At 44.8% G+C, this 20,393-nt stretch overlaps 1 protein-coding gene across 8 annotated transcripts in view; it reads left to right on the top strand.

Annotated features, from left to right (window-relative positions):
- The first annotated feature begins 310 nt into the window (after positions 1–310).
- LOC135108445 (syntaxin-6-like) overlaps positions 311–20,393 on the top strand; it is a 41,758-nt gene continuing 21,675 nt past the window's right edge. For 2 of the 8 annotated variants that reach the window (XM_064019479.1, XM_064019473.1), the window contains exons 1-3: positions 13,040–13,172; positions 13,528–13,898; positions 17,341–17,528. In XM_064019479.1, coding sequence (XP_063875549.1) covers positions 13,732–13,898; positions 17,341–17,528 — 355 coding nt within the window. In that variant the 5' untranslated portion in view covers positions 13,040–13,172; positions 13,528–13,731. Of the gene's footprint in view, positions 483–7,840; positions 8,009–13,039; positions 13,173–13,527; positions 13,899–17,340; positions 17,529–20,393 lie in introns of those variants that run through there. The other 6 variants (XM_064019477.1, XM_064019474.1, XM_064019476.1 and 3 more) reach the window with 6 other exon arrangements.

The following is a 20,393-nucleotide window of genomic DNA, read 5'->3' as shown; positions in this document are numbered from 1 at the left end:
AGCATGGAGCTGTATATTTGTCGGTTGATAGGTTTATAATTAAATACATATCAAGAAATAACATATATTTTCTTTGTAAATCTGATGTCTAATAGTTGTTTATGTTTTGTCAAAAAAAAAAAAAAAGTTACATGTTCAATATATATATTCCATACATCTATAATTTTCCCCACATTCTTATTTTTCACGTTTTATCTACCATGCCGATGCTCTTTGCAATTACACAGAATTTCTTGCGACTCTATGACAAGGAAAATGAAGACATTATTTTCTTAGGTGTATGATCATATGACAGCAGAGAGGTGAGTGTGTGAGCGACTCAGAGTGGCAGTGTTGGAACAGTGGCGTGTTTACATTGGGAGTGTAGTGTTGTGGTGCTGTGGTGACTCGCAGTGGTGCATGTGATAACGGGGGAGTCTCGACGTCAACGTCTCGCCGTATGAGGACATGACGCTGGAAGACCCATTTTTTGTGGTTAAAGAGTAAGTATAAATGTCAGTATTGTGAGGGTGAAGGGACTGGACGTGGTGGGCCAGCAGTCGAACATTTTCTTGTTACCTGTGTGGTGGTGTGGGGGCCGCCTGCCTGCTCACTGCGGCCTGGGAGGCTGTCTGGGAAACTACAGCAGGGGTTTTATAGAGCTGAGGGAGCGAGAAGTGAGCAAACAAGGGTAGGGTGTGAGTTCAGCTGCATGTCTTGTTTGACAGTTCCTAACCAGATCTTTAGCTTGGTCTTTAATGTATTATGGAGGTGCACACAATATTTCAGGCTTCCTTGCCCAGAAAATTGTTATTGAACTAAAAGGTTAATTACAACTCGCCTTTTTTTCGCATCCAAACCATTGTTGCATTATATTTTTTTTTGAACGGCAAGTCCCGTCTTTATACTAGACAGCCTTTGTCATCAAATGGCTGCCTCTCACACTGACTGGACTTCAGCAGTGTATTTCAGAGGTTGTTCCAAGATTCATTCTTTCTGTGATCACATTCCTTTGCTCAGTAAGTCTTTCCTCATGACTCCCAGTACTTCTCAACTTCCTTGACCTGCAGGAAGCTTTGAAATAATTAATGTCTAAGGAAATCTGCTCCAAAGAATTCTTAGATACACTTCCCCTTGTTTAGAATGATATTGAGTAATGGTCATGAAAAATCCGCTTACATGTCTCATAAGTCTGCCTTTCAGTGAATAGAAATCTTCGGCTTTCAAACGTTCTATATAATTCATGTCTTCAAGGCCTCAGATATTCTGTATTCATCACCTCTGGACTGATTTAGTCAGTTTCAAATCAACTTTGTATTCTGTGTGCCACAAGCAGGAAGAATGCTCAACAAGAGGATGTACATGTGTGAGGGGTATACAGAGGCATCATAAAAGATGCCTGGTTGTTTACTGTGGCCTTGAGGATATTGATTGCAACACTGCTTGCCTTACTGACTTGGTTTGCAATGTTCTGGTGAAATCATAAACTTATCAACTGTAATACCAAGATCTGCAGCAGTGTTCCGCAGAGGTGTAGGGGCATCATCTAAGTTATAACAGCCAGTATGACTCATAAGCCTCTAATCAGTTACTTTTCTAGAAAACCAAAGATGGATATCTTTATTACTGTTCATTTTAATCCACAAGAGTTTTGAAAGCCTGAATAAAAGGTTATGTTATATCTTATCATTAGTGGCTCCTTGTGTATTATATTGCCGTCCCTCTCCAGGGCCAGTAAGCTTGGGGACCTGGTGGGAAAGTAGGGTTTTAGGGTGGGGGAGGCCAAATTATGCTAAATTTGAACATTTGTGAAAAAAGTCTAAGGATGATACACCACATTTTGAAAATTGGGGAAATTTTTAAGTCAACCTAACCAGGGATGGACCCATTTTAAGGAGAGTAACTTAACCTAACCATTGGGGCTTTGCCTCCTGTGGGCCCTCCGAATACTAACCTAACCATGGGAGCTTTGCCTCCACTGGACCCTCCAAATACTAATCTAGCCAAGGGGCTTTGCCCCCATGCACCTGGTGTATTGTGAGTGGCTGAAAATAATTAACATATTGGCCAGAAGTAAATGACATTTAATGATGTTCTAATATGCCATCAGAAGGACAGCTCTCGTTGGATGAACAAAATAGATACAAGAGAGCATGCACCATTCCATACTGGAAACCATTGTATTAGCACACGCATTGCACTGTATCTCTCCAAGCAAACCTCATTGACATGGAATTTGTGATGCAGTGCAAGACAGATCATGTCACAGTAATGTAACCACACATGACTTCAAGACAAAACTTCCACTCACATGTTGTACAGTGAGTATTCATCACCATATGTGCATAATTTGGCTGCTCTGTGAGGAGCAGCTATTGGTGAGATTATCCAAGATGAATATCATGTTGATAAGCAGACATACCAGCAGTTGTATTAACATGAGAATGGGGGACTTTGAAAGCTCTCTGTCAGTACCCAACACCACTGCACTGCATCATCGACCTGAAAAGAGCACTCAATTAATTTGGTTTTCTTATGTTTGTACAAGAAGCTCTTTGTCAAAGTATCAGCACACAAAAATTATGTAGTTAACAAACTTCATAGCAAAAATTTAGTTGTATTTCCTTGAGAATCAAGTTATATCTTTCAACATCTTACAATACAACAAGGTTTTTCCCTCTTGAAAAAAAATAGGCCAAAATGAGTTCTGCTTTGCCTTTAAAATGATCTAACTTTCATTTATGTCTCAGAAATGTACTAATTTTTAGCATGCCAGCTTAAAGTTCCTATAGTGAATTGTATGTGGAATATACAATAGGCAATTGAGGTACAGTCTTCACCTGTAGTGTAGCTCTGATCTAGTATTGTTTACTTATGAAGCATGCCATCATACTACACTGCCTGTATCTCTCCTCTGATATACTGAAGGTGGATATTGTGCCCAACTAAACTTGTATTTAGGGGCAGCTCTTAAATCTCTCCTCACTGCCAACTTGTGTGAAGTGGGATAACAGCAGAAGAAAGCTCATCTCAGCCTGAGGATGTCTTCTGTCCTGAATCTTAACTTAATGATGAAATTTATGATAAAGATGAGTACATATGCTCAAAGACTAATGAAAGCTAAAAAATTTTAGAGGCCAGGCAGGACTTGGCTTGGTCTATTTTCCTTTTATACAAGAGAAAAATCTTGCTGTATTGCAAAATGTTAAACAATCTGGGAAATGAATACAACAACTGTGTTTATCTCCAAAATATTCGCTATGAAGTTTATTGACTACATTGGTTGTAGTATGTACTGATAATCTGACAAAGATCTTGTATGAATAAGGGAGAGTCCAGGTAAAAGGGGCGCTTTCCAGGCCAGTGGTACAACAACCCATGACATGTCAGCTGGAAGCATCTACATAGAAATTCTCCATTAGTACATGTACACAATTTCAAATTGTCAGCAAAAATTTTGATTGGGGAATTGATATGTTTGGTAGTTTACGTAAAGGAGAAACAAAGAGGAGCCCAAGTGCTGATCCCACAAGAATACTGCTAAGTATGAATCTGGCAATATCATTTGAGTGGTTAATAACAGCTTTTATTGGTTTATTAGTCTAGAAGTCTCATATCCTATCCTTTAGGTATTTTCCCAGGGATGCCAGCGTTCTGTAATTTATGCTAATTAAAATATCAAGACATACTATATCAAATGGTTCAAAGAAATCAAGCAGGATTAAATCAACATTATAACCACAATCCATCCAATAATTGATATCATTATAGGTCAGTAAAAGCTGGTCTTCATTTGATCTCTATTTATCAGAATTGGTCAGAATTCAACAAAATATGACTTTCAGTTTATTAATATATTATGTGCCTCACAGCAATTCTTTCCATGCTTCTCACACTCACAAAAGTTAATGAGATTTCATAAGTGGGTCATGACAAGAGCCCTTTTTAAGTGAACACTAAGTGGGCCTTTTTTATACAATTTTTTTGTTGCCCTTGGCCAATGACCCTCTTGCATAAGAAAAAAATATAAAGATGGCAGTAACTAAGATTTCCAAATTAAAGGCAATTTATCACCATGAGAGGATGTGTAATGTTTCAAAACATGATTTTGATATGTGGGGGTGTACAATATATCATCAGGACCCATTGTTGAGGATGGATTGAGTTTAGAAGTAGCCATATTCATATCATTCATGGTTATCTCCAGATTTGCAACATAGCCATTACAGGTTTGGTGTGGAGTGGTATTAGATGAAGAGGATGCTGTAAAAACTGAAGTGAACAATGTAGTAAACATTTCATGCATGGAGGAAGAATCATGAACAGTTTTGCCTGGGCAGGATCAGGGGGGGTACCTGTGCTAGGCCTCCCAACCTTCTGCTTTCTTATATACAAATGGGAGAATTTCAAATCAGTTGACAGTTTGTGCATAAGATACTTCATAATTTGACTGAGTATTGTGAATTTTCTCCTTTGAAAACCGATATTTAGAAATGGATTCAATGGGTAGGTACCTCAGAGGCCTCATTCACATGTCTTGTGTGGATGCTGCACATTCATTTAAAATTTTACCACAAAAGTTTGATTTTATTTTTCATCAATCTTGCAGGTGGTGTAGCTAGCCAATATGGTGCCTTAGAAACTATGTTAATTTTTTAAGAGAACTCCAAAAATTATGATTTACACTTCTGTATTGTAGTCAAGGACTTTGACATAAATTTTCTCTCACAGCTGTAACACAAAGATGCAGATGTATGAAATGGAGTGGATCTGTGCTTTTTGATGTAACAAATGATTGAATTTTTAATAAGTTTTATTTGGCCTTGTTTTTCTTATTTCATATTTCTGTTTTTATGTTATGACAGACATGTATTGTATTCCTGGATGCATAAATGATAGTTAACAGAGGTACTGTAAAGCATTCCTTCCCATTTACCATTGTTATCTGTTTTTCTCCTAAATCAGGTGTCAGTTTATAAGAGGAGGACTTCCATTCAACAAGCCATGTTCATTTTCAGGTTAAACCCAGCATCACACATAGACTGACCACTCTTAACCAGCAGCCACACCGGGCCAGAGCCGTATGGTTGTATGGATACAGTATAATGTTAACAATCAATGCTTTTTGATCCAAGTGCACTTTTAAATTCTTCAGCAGTTTGGCATTTTATCTACAGATATAGTTCATACTTGTAGATGTTCATTGTGAGTGATGTGTTCTGTACAGTTGATGCTTAGTGTAAAAATGCATTCTGTAAATAATAACTGGAATGGAGAAAATAAGGATGAATTCTGAAAGACTTGCATTTATTTTATTTTTTTATTTCACATTTTCACAACAAAAAGGAGGATGTGTTTTCCAGTATTTTAGCCCAACTTAGAATTTTCATATAAAAAACCATATAAATGCAACACTTAGTAGTGTGATTGAAAATATTTTTTTATTTGTGCAAAATGTCTAAATATCCATATAGAGTCATTTCATTATTAGAGTAAAACAGTGTACCAATCGAGAGAAAGGAAGTGCGAGAGACTTTGAGGGAAATGAGGAAATAGAAAACTGTTGGTTTGGCTGGATGTGCTTTGGAGTGCTTGAAGAGTGATGGGTTGGTAAGGTTCCACAAGACTGAACAAATGTGTGTAGTAGTGGGTTGGTAAGGTTCTACAGGACTGAACAAATGCATGTGTAGTTCCTTAGTATAAATGGAAAAGGGGATAGACAGAAATACTTATACTTCATTGCCCAGGTATCAGGTACCAGGTTTGCTAATAAGGAGGGTAAGAGAAGAGACAGAAAAAAGCCATCCAAGAGAAACAGGGAGGTTTTAGAAAGGGAAGAGGTTGTGTGGACCAGATTTTTGCAGCAAGGCAGTTGTGTGAAAAGTTTATGGGGAAAGGGAAAGTGTATGATAGAACTGACAGGAAAGGACTATGGGATGTCCTGAAAGCATACAGAGTTGGAGGCAGGTTATTGGAAGAAATGAAGAGTTTGTGTAAGTAGCAGGGCATGTGTGAGAGCTGGTGATGGTGTGAGCGAGTTCTTCCCAGTCGGAGGAGGTTTGCATCAGGATTGTGTAATGTCCCCGTGATTATTCAACTTTTATGTGGATGGTGTAGTAAAGGAAGTGAATAGAGAAGGACTGACTAAAAATATCCACCCATTTATGAATTATAATTTTTGTGTTAGGCAAAGGCTGAGTTTGATCAGTGGAGAGGAAAGGCTATGGGATCTGAGTCAGCTACTGTTTGCTGATAATACAGCTCTAGTGGCTCACTCAGAGAAAGCTTAAAAGACTGGTAGAGGAGTTTGGGCATGTTTGTAGGAGGAACCTGGAAGTGAATGTTGGTAAAAATAAAGAAATGAAATGCTCAAGAGAAATAGTGATAAAAGTATGTATATAAGATTGAATGGAGAAGAGATGGAGGAGGTGGATTGTTTCAAGTTATAGTGGATAGAAGAGCTGAGGCAGATGAAGTGCAGGGTGAAAGAAGCAGAAAAAGTACTTGGTGGAGATTGAAAGATCTTTAAACAGGGCACTGAGTATGAGTGTCAAGAGAGGGATATATGAGGAAATATTGGTGCCCACTGTGCCATGTGGTGCTGAAACATGAAACACAGGAGTAGTAGAGAAGAAACAGTTAAATATTATGGAAATTGAATATTTGAGGAATTGTGTGGAGTAACAAGGACAGACAGAATAAGAAATTAAGTGGTTAGAAGAACTGGTGTTTTGAGAAAGCTGGTTAAGATGGTTTGGGCACATGGAGAGAATGAAGGACAGGAAATTAGTGAAGAGAAGAATGTGGTCAGGTGTGTGCGATGAGAGGTCAAGAGGAGGGCTGTACTTGGGAGTGGGTAAACTATGTGAAGAGAGCACTGAATGAGAGAGGAATGGCTGTGCAGCAAGCAAGAGTGATTGTGTTATAGAGGTGAATGGAAAGCAACAGTGGTGAGTGGATGAAAATGACTCACCATCAACCTCTGAGGAGGGGTGTGGGTGTACTTGGTTGTGGTTTCAGGATTGGGGTAGTTGTGGGTAGGGAACAGTCTCATTATGAAGGGGTAGGGGTGAACCAGTCTATGGTGTTGGGTCTTGCTGTGGATGTTTGTGGCCAGGTGTGCTATTCCTAGGCTCCCAAACTAGTATGGTTGTCCATGATACTGTCCCTTTCCACCAGAGTATCTGTCTGTGTGTGTGTGTGTGTGTGTGTGTGGTGCTTTGTCTTGGCCACCCCATGTGGGATTGCCAGCATGGTATATAGATAGGTTGAGAGATAGTATATTTATGGAAAACAAATAAATAAGTATTTAGGTTTAAGTTTAGTTTAATTTTAATTGTTGTTTAAGTTGCATTTTTGTCAGCCGTGAACTTAACAAAAAAAAAATAACAAAAGGAATCAAGAAAATTACAGGATTTGTTAGAGTGGTTTTTATACTAAGCTAATGAGCGAAGGAGTGTAGAGTCACTGTAGTCACGGGGAAGGGTGGGGGAAGGGAGATGGACAAGGATCATGAATGGAAAGTGGGTAACGACCAGAAAAGTTTGGGAACCACTGTCTTGACGCAATACAGTACACATGGGGAAGGCTGCATTGGGGCCAACCATGAGAAGAAGTACTGGCGTTAGAGAATAAGATAACAGTGATGCACGTACAGTGCTGAAGCCTGTGAGAATCTTGAGCCACACTTTAAATCGACTGTGCGCTGCATTAACAATAAAGGATAACGGATTCGGCGCATATTGTAACTTCAAGTAGTTCTTTATCGTGTAACACTGGGAGCATACACCAATCCTAGCGTTTTCCTAATAAAATGAACCAATCAGGTTACAGCTTTCCTGTCCCAAGTGAACGGGAAACCCGGTGAACGGAAGCCAGACCAGCCCTGTGGTCATAACATCGTTGCATCAAAGGTTGCACAACACCACTGGCTCCTCGCCGGCTCACAGGCACCCGTTCACAGCTCCATAGCTTGCTCAGTATTGTGAGTGTTGCGTGACTTGTTAGCGAATCCTTTCCATCACCTCTGGTACGCGAACATACGCTTTGCCAGTCTGCCGAAGTTAGCAAGGATTGTGAACTGTGTATTTTTAAACACTGTCGATTGTGAGCAATTTTATCACAAGTGCAATAAAAAGATTATATATATATATATATATATATATATATATATATATATATATATATATATATATATATATATATATATATATATATATATATATATATATATATATATATATATATATATATATATTGTGGTAAATAATCTAACAGTTTGGCAGCAATACCTCAAAGTTATATTAAAACTACTTTTAAAGCTGGCGATAGATAGCAAAGCTCCGCCTCTCGGTGATCACGTCGCCGCCTTTATTGAGAGAGGGACAGGAAATCTGTGCTGTGTGCTGGGCTGTCTCTGTTGCGTGTGTCATTCAAACACTCATCGCATCAGCTCCACATCACTCAGTTGATTGATTGATTGATTGATTTTTTTATTTTTTCTGTGATTGATGGCGTGAACGTTCTTGGTTGTAAATCATGAACATTCACAGTGCCTTCCGAGTGCCTTGAACATTTAAAGTCTCAAGGACCGCTGTGTCTCAGGATTTTGAAAGCCTGATAAATATCTCGCACAATATATCAGACCCGCAAGCCTGCTACTAACATTCGTAGGCAGTGAACGAGAGAGAGAGAGAGAGAGAGAGAGAGAGAGAGAGAGAGAGAGAGAGAGAGAGAGAGAGAGAGAGAGAGAGAGAGAGAGAGAGAGAGAGACGGACGTGGGGGACTTCTCGTTAACCATACACCTGAAAACAAGCAACGGTAATTGCTTTACAATAATGAATAAGTAAATAAAAATCGAATACAGAACGAGGAAGAGTGAAGTTGAAAGGTCAGGACCTCATTACTGGGTGTTTTGGTAAAAAATAGTAGTTTCAGCACAGATGTGCAATTTCATATACTTATGTACAACACTCTTTCCCGTAATACAACCGAAGTTATTCACCGACCAGCATAAAGTAATTTAAACTTCTTCATTTTATCAGAAGACAAAATTTTCAGGGTTTCTCAGAATGTGCTGTGATTTTAGGAAAAGCCAAGACACGCTCCGCAGACTTTTGTCCTGGTGATGGACCCGGATCTGCTGCTCCACATGCTAACCTTTCAGTGCCGGAGTGTGTTCGTATTCTGCATGGGAGTAATTCATTGATCGCACACTGTAACGCATTGTGTGTGTGTGTGTGTGTGTGTGTGTATGTGAAATTTATAAATTTATTCTCATGCAAATGTAAGCTTACTCTCGTGTTAAGAGCTTCCTTCCTTGATTTATGCGTTTTGAAACCTGGTGTATACAACATTGAAAATTTTGAAGTGTACTGCTCTCCATGCAGCGGGTAATGCATTTTTCATAGTGAGGCAGAACAGCTAGTGGTGGTGGTGGTGGTGGTGGGTTGGGAGCAGCCACGGCGGGAAATACGTTTGGAATCAAATTGTGTCAAGGCACTACAAGTTCGGCGGAAAAACAGTGTGTGTGATAATCAAGTTAACGTTCTTAATGAGTGAAACATTATTACAGTATGCATCTCACGCTGAACAGAAGCAATCGATTGATTTTATTTGAATATCAGTGTATTGATCGTCCACAAAACAAGAAACATTGTGGTTATGGTGAGGAGAGGGGCTGACTAAAAATATCCACCCACATATTAATTATCGTTTTGGTGTTGAGTCGTTCCCTAATTATGCTGCGTACAGTACGGTGTGCAATGGGAACACACGCGCATACTTGCAGTCCATTCCGCCGAGCAGGTGAACGACGCTGCGGACACCTGCACACACGATGCGGCGTGCGTCATTGCTCTCACGGTTGCGAGGCGACCCAGAGGAATGCGAATTGGCTCACCTCTATAAGTACCTTCCACTTTAAGCAGCTATTTTACGTGTAGTGTTGTATTGCTCCTCATCTCAAGACGCCACATGGCCCCGTTATTGCTGCGGGTTGCACGGGGGCGACGGGAGGGACTGAAATGTTATCGCTGAGTGTACAATAGTCTTATTCCCCAGAGAGAGAGAGAGAGAGAGAGAGAGAGAGAGAGAGGGGAAGAGCTTGGTGTGTCTATGAATGGCGCTATGTGTGATTTTGGTGTTGGTATGGCACGGATTAAGGCGTATCGGTAATAACAGATCATGAAACACCTAAAAAAAAAATAAATAAATAAGATAAAATCATGGTTTAGACTTACGAACCTACATATAATTTGCCTGAAGACGGGTTCTCTATCCAACTGCTGTCTCCACCTCTCCGCGTCCGAGGGTTGTACTTGATACACCCCGAGCAAGAGAATGGTGTGGGCGGGGGGCAAGAGTTCACTTTATTAGATCGGCTGGGAGAGTTAGGGGACGCCGCCATGACGGGGGTGTGTACTACTTGGGCAGCCTGTTCTTGTTACTGTGGATGCCTTGCGCGGCGACGGGTGGGTGGGAATATGTATGCTTGCCTGGCTGTCTACCACCACCACCACCACCACCACCACCATCACCACCACGAGGAGCTTAAAACTGGACTTGCTTTCTGTTCCCTTTGTTTCCTCCCGGTATGAGTGGCGCCGAATGATCCCGTTGTTGTGATGCATCGGATCAGTCATTCACGCAGTCAAGCCGAGTGTGTCTACTTTACTTTTGGTCGTATTAACTTTTATTTATTTATTATCTTTTGGCGCCGTGTCACCCTGTAGTCGCGCTCTAAATATAATGTTTTCTGTTAACCCACCTTCTTATCACTAGCCAGAATGATAATTTACGTGGCAGAAAGTGCAGGAGACAAGTGTTCATTCAGGCTTCAGGATTCTGTGCTTTATTTAGTTCACTGACAAGCACAGGTGATACATGTCAGTACACTGTAATGATCGTAAACTTAACTGTGTTTTCCGCAACCAATTAGGAACTTACGTTATTGATGTTACCTTCATATGACTTCTGTTCTGTAAGATGTGCAGTCGTGGCCATATGGAACGAAAGACCTGCGTGAAGATGTTGGGAGGCGTGAGGGGAGTGAGGGCTTGGTATAGAGTAACAGGAGGCAGGGGAGGATGGCTCAGTGTAGCTGGGGTAGAAGGGGGAGGCAGGAGGTCATGCTAGGAGTGGGGGAGAAGCTTGAGCCGTGTATTGGAAGGGGATAGGAGATGCAGCGTAATGGGAGAAGCAGGGAAGCAGCGGCAGTGTGGCAGTGTGTTGGAAGGTGGTAGGGGCGAAGAGGGGGGTGGCAGAGGAGTAAGACAGAACATGGGGGAGAGGGACTATACTTAGGGCCAGGTGGGATGGGAGGTGAGGAGTGCTAGGCAGAGATAGGTTGGTGTGATGGGGAGGAGTGGGATATTGGAGGGCCAGAGGGGGGCGAGAAAAACCTGCCCGGCATAGCAGCTGGTGGTGGGTAGGAAGCTAGTGTGACCTTGCTTATCCTCCAAGGGGCCACACCAACAAACACGCCTCGCCACCCACAGCACCATTGTCAACGCTGCACAGTCCCGGCGCCGCTGTCTCATGCGCTGCCTGCCACCTGCCCTGCTTTATGTTACACACGTACGTTACTGCACACAAGCCAGGCGGGCGACATCGAGGAGCGGAAGAATGTTCTCTTACACCTGCATGCTGAAAAAAAAAAAACACGAATGCGCTGGAGCGAACCGGTGCTACTTACTTGAGGCTGTTGCGGGTTTTGCGTACTGGTGTTGCTACAAGGTTACCTAGTGCAGGAGGGCAGTGAAGTGGAGATGGTAGGTTAAGCAGCGTAGAGAAAAAAACTTACGATCATTATATGCGTGTTCCTGTGATACACGTATTTTGAATTTTGCGTACTGCATTTCCCACAACAAGCAACATAGGAAGGCAGTGAAATGATGTTATTTTAGGCAACACAAGAGGAAGATAAGGAGGTGCAGCACTGATTATTATACATGCATGCACGGAGAGAGCGAGCGAGAGAGAGATCTTGTCGGGGGGCAAAACAAGTGAGCGTCACGCACGAAGAAGGCAAATTCAGAATTCGCAATGAAGGAGCTCCGAGACAAGCCGGGAAAGCAGCTCGTCTTGGGCGCACTCACTTCAGGGTGCCCCTCCCTTCCCTCCCACCACTCCTTCGTCGAGATTATTAAAGTCCACCTCGGGGAAGCATTTAAAGACTGACAGGCTGGATGCACTTACGGAGGGAATAGAGAGGGAGGCAGTGAGGGGGGGGGGAGGTAGCAAGCAAATGATGGGATGCAGGGAAGGAAGGAGTCAGTAAGTGGTGTGGAGTGAGGGAGGGAGGAAGAAGTATGCGATTAGGGAAGAAAAATGTGGGGAGGAATAAGCGACCAGGTGTTAGGATTAGAAAAAAAAAAAAAAACTAGGAAGGCAGGTTGAAGGGGAGTGAAGAAGGAGGAGACTGGGAAAGACTGCAGAGAGAGAGAGAGAGAGAGAGAGAGAGAGAGAGAGAGAGAGAGAGAGAGAGAGAGAGAGAGAGAGAGAGAGACTAAGCTGCTGAATAAACACAGACAAGCAAACAGACAGACGAGGCACTATTAAAACAATAAGGAGGGGACTGTAGAGGATGAAGGAGACACAACATAACATTTTAAAACACACACTTAGACACCAATGCCCCGGGAGAAACAGGTGAACACCCTTCAGGCTGCAGGGATGTGTCAGGGGGCGGCACATGTTGTATCACTTACTGCCCCTTGTCATTACCATACAGCTTCCACCACCACCACCACCACCGCCACTCGTCATACAACAATGTACGTCATTCATACTCACATCTTTATGATACATCCAGTAACACTATGGATACAACCAACCTGCCTCCTCCTCCTCCTCCTCCTCCTCCTCCTCCTCCTCTTCCACTCATCACTGCAACAGAAAACAGACCAGGCTTGTGGAAGGATGACGAGGAGGGAGGGAGGGAGGGAGGCCGGGTGGAGGAGGGAGATGGTGGTGAAGGGACCGTGCAGTGCGTGCCCTCCCCTCCACCGACGGGCAGCGAGGCAGGGAGTGAGGGGCAGGTGGGTGGAGGGTGGGCCGGTGGGCGGGAGGTGGGTGGCTCTGTGCGGGTGCGGGCGTGGGTCAGTGTGAGTCGGGCTGTGGTAGTGGTGACCGTGCCTGGCGAGTTGGTGCCGCGCCGACCCGGACACTGGATGCACCAAGTGACGGACAGTGTGTGTGTGTGTGTGCGTGTGTGTGTGTGTTAGTGTGTGTGCGTACAGTGCGTGTGAGGCAGCCAGTGCTGCTTGCCCCGCCTCAGTAAAGCAGTGCGGATGCTGTAGTGGATGTAGTGTTATTGTGTACATGCACGTGTTTCGAGTGAGGACGAGCGATGTAATGGTTGGCGACCCGTGAAGAAGCGGTTTTAAGGGAGGACGCGTGCTACAGCCGCTGCTGCTGCTGCTGCGTCAGGGCTCCAGATTAAGTGAACTGTAATGCGGGAGTCGTGCGTGAGGCGGGGCAGCGTGCTGGGATATCGGGGTAAATGTATTTATAAATATAAATTTCAACATTAAATCATAAATGCAGGACAAATATCAGTAAACATAAATGAAACAACGATAATTCAGTAAAAGTGAAGAAGTGAAGCACCTGTCACTGACTGACTGGATACACACGTGTAATCGACAAAGTGAGGTGTCGCAGGATGTGAAATGAGCCATCGCCAGTGTGGTGTGATAAGTGCCGGAGAACAGCGCCGCCTGGACCACTGAGCCGCTGGACGCAGGTGTGATGGCAGCTGTGGCCGTGAGGAGGGTGCCCTCGCGCTACGCCCCGGGAGGCACGCCAGCGCGTGCCGCCGCCCTCGCCCGCAACAAGAGTGTACGCAAGAGCTTCAAGGAGGTGAATGCCTTCCGCTACTCCAGCTTTATTGATCTCCTCTACTTCGCCTCCAGGAAGTACGTGGTGAAGGAACCTCCTAGCTGTTGCTGCTTCCTTGTGGAGCCTCGTCACGTCTCCCGGCCTGGCCATGTTTAGTCCCGCGCAGCAGCGCTTGTCTCATCCTGATCATATCCTTTCACCCTGTGATTCACCTGCTTCCACTCCCGCCGAGTAAATCGCATTCTGACTCAAATAATTTTCCATTTCAAACCAGCTTTTTCATTCCATCACAGCTTCTTACAGGCTAATGCAGCTTCATTTACAATTCAGCCTTCATCATACAAGCTTGTGTCCTTTGAGAGGGCGTTTCTTCCAGGTCAGCCCGTTCATTGCCTCAATCAACACAGACACTACCGTCGTGAGGAGTAACCAGTGCTTTTATCCACACAAGGACACTGACGCCCTTAGCAGTAACTACGCACGCGCCATCCAGCAACCCTCATCGGCCATGGCGGCGATGTGGAGCGAGGGTTGTGACCTTACGTCACCTCAGTATTGTGGCTGTTACGAGAGTCTTTGTCTATTCATCACCTTCAGTGTCTCTGCCAGAAAGCCACATACTCAGGTTCTTTTGCCATTATATGGATAACCAGGAAATCCTCAGAAAGCACTAAGTATTATCAAGCAAAATATTTATATCATGAAAGTGAGCCGTTTCATGAATAACTGGTTTTGAAATCAGAACTCCAGGGAGGAGTAAGTTGTCATCAGAGTTCTGCTGAGGTGTTCATGCCGTAATGTAGGTGACAGTTAACTTACCCATCATGAAGGTAACGCGACGCCCACACTGTTGGCTATGTTGCTGATACACAGAAGAGTCATGTAATCGGTCATTAGACGTGGAGGTATTGACGGAATGATGGACAGTGAGGCGGATAGTTTCGGCTTCATGCTGAGCCACTCTTAGCGCGAAGCCTCAAGATGATGGCGGGGCAGCAGGCTTCCTAGGATGGCAGGCACATGCATGGGGAAATGTTGTGTAGTAGCGTGACAGTCAAGGTCGACTAAATTTCACTTGATCATGGCGATCATTCTGCTCCGACAGAATTGTTTCAGAACTGAAGGCTTTACAGTATTATGACTCTTGGTGTGTGGTGTGTTGGTTGTGGCTCGGAGGTACAGAAGGTTCATGTAACTGTTCCTGAGGTGTGGAGTCATTAAGAGAATAACAGACAGTGAGGCGGACCGTGTTGGCTTCATGGTGACTAGCTTATTGTGCGGAAGCTCCAAGAAGCACAGCCTGACTGCGTATATGATGGGAGGCAGCTGATGAGGAACTGCCGCAGCCGTGCATGGATGCATAACATTACTGCTGGGGCTGCTCGAGTAAAGACCAAGACGTAAAGCTTCCCCGCGAAGGTCTGTGTCGAAGGCTGAGCTGATCGTGTGTAATGAAGTGGAAGAGTGGGGCTCAGAAGTGATATCTTCACGAGCTGAAAGGTGGAGAAATTGGATACTTGAGGCATTAGCTCCACAAGACTCTCTTTGTCTCAGCATATAAAAACCCGGTGAGAGGTGTAAGAGTTCCTGATGCGTGTGTTGTGGTGGCGAGGCAAGTAATATTTGTCAGGTCGTCAGTCGGTGCCCACCTAGAGGTCCCCAGATGGATGTCCGCGACACAAGGATCTTCAATCAGTCGCTCCCCGCACACCCAACTCTCCTCCTACACAAGAATGTAGCCGTGCCCCATCTCCCTCCCCCTTCCCCCCCTCGTGCCCGCCAGAACAAGGCCCATCACCTTGCCTCTATTTGATAATCCACAGTAGTCCCGCCCAAGTCCTGCGCTGAATAATATCGTCTCACTCTCACCTCCGCAACGCATCACTGGTTCCCTTCCTATGGGACTGTCGTCATCAGGAGACACGTTCCCCAGGAGCTGGCCAAGGGTTCATCGGCACCCGCAGAACAGTGGCCGCGGCGTCACGTCCTTACCAACCAGCCTGTTCGCCGCCCGCCTGCCAGCGAAACCACGGGCGGCGGCGCCACCACCACCACGGCCTGCTGGGCACACACGCCGCCACTCAGCACATCACACACCAAGCACCGCAACGCTCCCTTCCTCTAACACACACACACACACACACACACACACACACGGGCAATCATACACGTACTGAGTTTCCACTATTTTCTCCAATGAGTTAAAATTGAAGTATAAAGGAGAAGAGACATTAAACGGAGTAGACGTCAGACAGACTCCTCTGAACTACCTGTTGTGTGTGTGTGTGTGTGTGTGTGTGTGTGTGTGTGTGTGTGTGCTCATCTATCAATCTCTGTCTTTGTGTGTGTGTGTGTGTGTGTGTGTGTGTGTGTGTGTGTGTGTGTGTGCTCTCATAAGCCATATACTGTTGCGAAACGAGCCCGACTTAGCGATGACGGAGATAGATTTAAGCGCGGCGCCCCTGCTGGAGTCCGCGGCCCTGCATAGAGACACGGGGCTGGGGAGTGGGTCAAGGCGGGGCTGAGACAGGCTGGGGCAGTTTTTGAGTAATGGAATTGAGGCTTATTAGAGTCAGATAGGAACAGGCAGTGTTGAGCGAACCCCCACTCCTCTCTCCCCCACTCTGTCTCCCTCTCTCCCCACTCCTGTATTGAAGCGGGTGAAGATAATGCCACGGCCGGAGTGACACTGCCAAGTAACACCATTTGGGGATCAGACCGCTGAGGTGAAAGTGTTGACGAACGACTGTGCTTGTATATGTCAGGAGAGAGAGAGAGAGAGAGAGAGAGAGAGAGAGAGAGAGAGAGAGAGAGAGAGAGAGAGAGAGAGAGAGAGAGAGAGAGATTGTTTTTACACCCCCCCCCTCACCGACACACACACACACACACACACACACACACACACACACACACACACACACACACACACACACACACACACACGATCATAATTACCAGATGATTTGCTTGCAGTCTTGTGTTTGTGTCTTTAGGTAAATAATTCAACAGTTCGCTGGCAGGTGTTTATTTATGCACACGTTAGGCGTCTTTATTCAGCGCACTGCCTCCCTCTGGCTCACCGCGCCCTGTCTCGTGGGGCCTCGCTGGGTGGTGGAGGTGAGGGGCGCCGCTGGGTTGTGCATGGTGCGCAGGGGTCACGGTGGTGGTGGTGGTGGTGGTTACTGTTATTATTATGATTGCTTGATTTACTGATTGGTTTTCGCCGCCACAACAGGATAATGTGGCGCAGCATGATTATTATTTACATTACTATTAATTGTATTATTATCGTCTTTGTTGTGATACGTGTGACATGCTGCTGTGTGTGTGACTGACAGCCGTATCATGATTATTATTTACATTATAAGGTTTATTGATATTAGTGTTAAGATCATATGCATAGTTTTGTTGTGCTTGCGACGCTGACTGTCTATCTTCATTATTGCTTACATTATTGCTTGTATTTGATATTCTGTGATGTGTTTGTGGCGCTAATGCCTCGTGTTGGTGTGCCCGCAGTGAGGTGTGCAAGGCGCTGAACAAGACCCGCGGGCTGTACCAGCGGTGGGGGGAGCTGCAGCAGCAGGAGGAGGGCGGGGTAGTGGTGGTGGCCACCAGCAGGGAGGAGCTCGACTGGACCAACACTGAGCTGCGCAACGCCCTCCGATCCATTGAGTGGGACCTCGAGGACCTGGAGGAGACCATAGATATCCTTTTGTAGCAATGAATGATGGGTGGTGAGGAAAGGTGAGGCTGAGACTAAGATCACCTTTTTATCCATTTTTCTGTTTTTGGCTCCGTAACGACACAGCCACCCTGCCCCACGAGACCAGACATGCCTAGCTTACGTGGGGGAGGAGAAGAGGAAAGCAATATGAAAGTTGTTCCCAGGAGCCACTTTCTGTTATATGAACGAAATTTTATATGACCACGTGTAAACAAAATAGTTATTACTTACTCTCACTAACACACACACACACACACACACGCACACACACACCTATATGACTCACTCTTGACAGGATATCAAACACAAAACAATCATCATAATACAGTCCACTCATTATGTCTATGAATCGTTGAGTCAGACAGAACCACCCTATACAGCAACCACAATGGGACAGGAAGCCGCCGCGCCGCACCACAGAGCGCTACGTGGAACCTTACCAAATGACAGAGGCCGTCTTGAGAAAGTCGCACTATCTCTGAGTACTAAAAATTTCTACAGCCACATCCTCATTCGAAATGCAGACATCTTTTTGTGTCTGTTAGGATACTATGCTGGCACCCCCTAAACTCAGTGAATCCGTTATCGTAGCCTTTTCAATTAAGCTCATATTGGTTAAGATTAGATGTTGATGTTGATAGGTTTGTCTAGTCTCGCGGATGATTAATTTCGAGACATTCATTATCTATTTCTCGACAAGAACTACGACGCTTTTTCAAATTGAGATCTGTACACCATGAATCTGAAGTGAAATTAACGAACTGACTTCATCTAAATTTAAGACTCGGATGAAAACGCAAATGATACTTCAGAATTGTCTTAAAGTCTAAGTTATGTGTTGTGTTTTGTAAAATCCTCTATTAAAAAGAAAAAAAAAGTAGTTTCATGGTATTGTAAGTATCGATGAACTAAATTCACTAAACTCAAAAAGGCGGCTCGATGAACATTATCTCTTTTTCCCTATCCTGTAAATAAGAGCGAAAAGATTAATAACTTTTACGTAATCTACCATACTTGATCTTAATGGATGGATTTCTTGTGGGCGCGTCCTCATTGAGGCGTCCCCTTACCGCCATTGTGAAGGAGGAGGTTGTTGGAGCAGATATTTGCAAGCTTACATCCGATACCTTCACGTGTGTGGCAGCGGAGTGCAGGCGTTCTCCGTGCTGCTTGAGGAGGTGGTGGTGGTGGTGGTGGCGGCGATGTGGTGGTGGTAGCTTCGGTGTGGTTGGAGAGATAGAGTGTGTGTGTTTGTGTGTTTTCGTAGTACAGTACTTACCTGCCCTCCTTTCCTCTCCTCTCCTTCACCCTAAGTGCCTCCTTCCCATCTACTCTTTTCCCTCTCCTTTCCCTCCTTTCCCTCTCCTCTCCCACTCCTCTCTCTCCGTCTCCAGGTGTGGCCCTCATCTCTCTCTCTCTGTGTGTGTGTGTGTGTGTGTGCGTGTGTGTGTGTGTATGTGTGTGTGTATGTGTGTGTGTGTGTGTGTGTGTGTGTGTGTGTGTGTGTGTGTGTGTGTGTGTGTGTGTGTGTGTCGCTTATCACCGTCTCTTTATAACTGATAACACAGATAACGCTGAATTCTATCTAGAGAGAGAGAGAGAGAGAGAGAGAGAGAGAGAGAGAGAGAGAGAGAGAGAGAGAGAGAGAGCTTGTCTTTTCAATGCTTCCTTTCACACTACTTCCTGTTAACTCTCTCTCTCTCTCTCTCTCTCTCTCTCTCTCTCTCTCTCTCTCTCTCTCTCTCTCTCTCTCTCTCTCTCTCTCTCTCTCTCACTCATAACAGTCCGCCCAAGCAAGGTGACCAAAGGAATTTCTTGATTATAACTTCACCTGTAAACGACGCAGACCACCTGTCGGATCCCTAACAAGCCAACGACATCAATTGCCATGCCTAAAAGATCGTCAGTCCCCGCCAGCCTCATCACTTCCTCCCCAACGATCGCAAATCACCGCCCAGAGAGATCTAAAGCCACTTAGTAGAACGGAAATCATGAGGAGTCAGGTGTGAAGAGATGGAGGAGGCTGTGTGTGTGTGTGTGTGTGTGTGTGTGTGTGTGGTTAGCCAATCTAAAGAGGCAGTCGGTGGTTAAGTGTTGTCGTTATCCAGTTTTGTTTGTCTCTTCTTTGTTACGTAATTAATTTGTCATCTTATCTTTACCTGTTACTGTTGATTGCTTTTGTTTCTTTTTCATGTGTGTGATTTTTATTTATTTATTTTTTTCTTTCGATGCTCACCTGTCGCTATTGTTCCTGTGATTGTTCCTGTCTTCACGCTCTCTTACCTGTTGACTGACTGATTGATTGACTGATTGATTGATTACGTCGCCGCAAGATCAGTCATTTGTTGCAGCTGGGTAGTGTCTAGTGTCCCTGCTCTTGTGATTCATTGTCTCGCAACTGAATTATGGGTTGACGGATTAGTAATGAAGTGTCGCTTGCTTTCTCCCTTGTTGCTGTCTCGCCTGGAGGAGGAGCGTAAGAAATGTGGTTTGTGACGGAAGATACCAGGAGGCGGAAGAGGAAAAAATAGTTAGACAGAGAGAGAGAGAGAGAGAGAGAGAGAGAGAGAGAGAGAGAGATCGTGTTCCTCTTCAGTGCCTCCACGCTATCCGGAAAGTGCACATGAGTCACCGTCTGTACGTGTGTGTGTGTGTTTGTGTGTGTGTAGTCGGCCAGTCAGTCAGTCAGTCAGTTTCCTCGGGTCCAGGCAGGCGGCGAAGTCTGGAAGAATGGGTGAGCGCGCCCCTCGCTGCCTGCACCGCCACACCGCCGCGCCAGCCCCTCGTGTTCCTGCCCTGCGTGCCTCAGTCGTTTCCTTGTCACGGGCGTGCTAATCCTTCCCTC

The sequence above is a fragment of the Scylla paramamosain genome, chromosome 17 (genome assembly GCF_035594125.1).
Source record: "Scylla paramamosain isolate STU-SP2022 chromosome 17, ASM3559412v1, whole genome shotgun sequence".
Lineage (NCBI taxonomy): Eukaryota > Metazoa > Arthropoda > Malacostraca > Decapoda > Portunidae > Scylla > Scylla paramamosain.
This window is presented reverse-complemented; position numbering and strand designations above follow the sequence as displayed.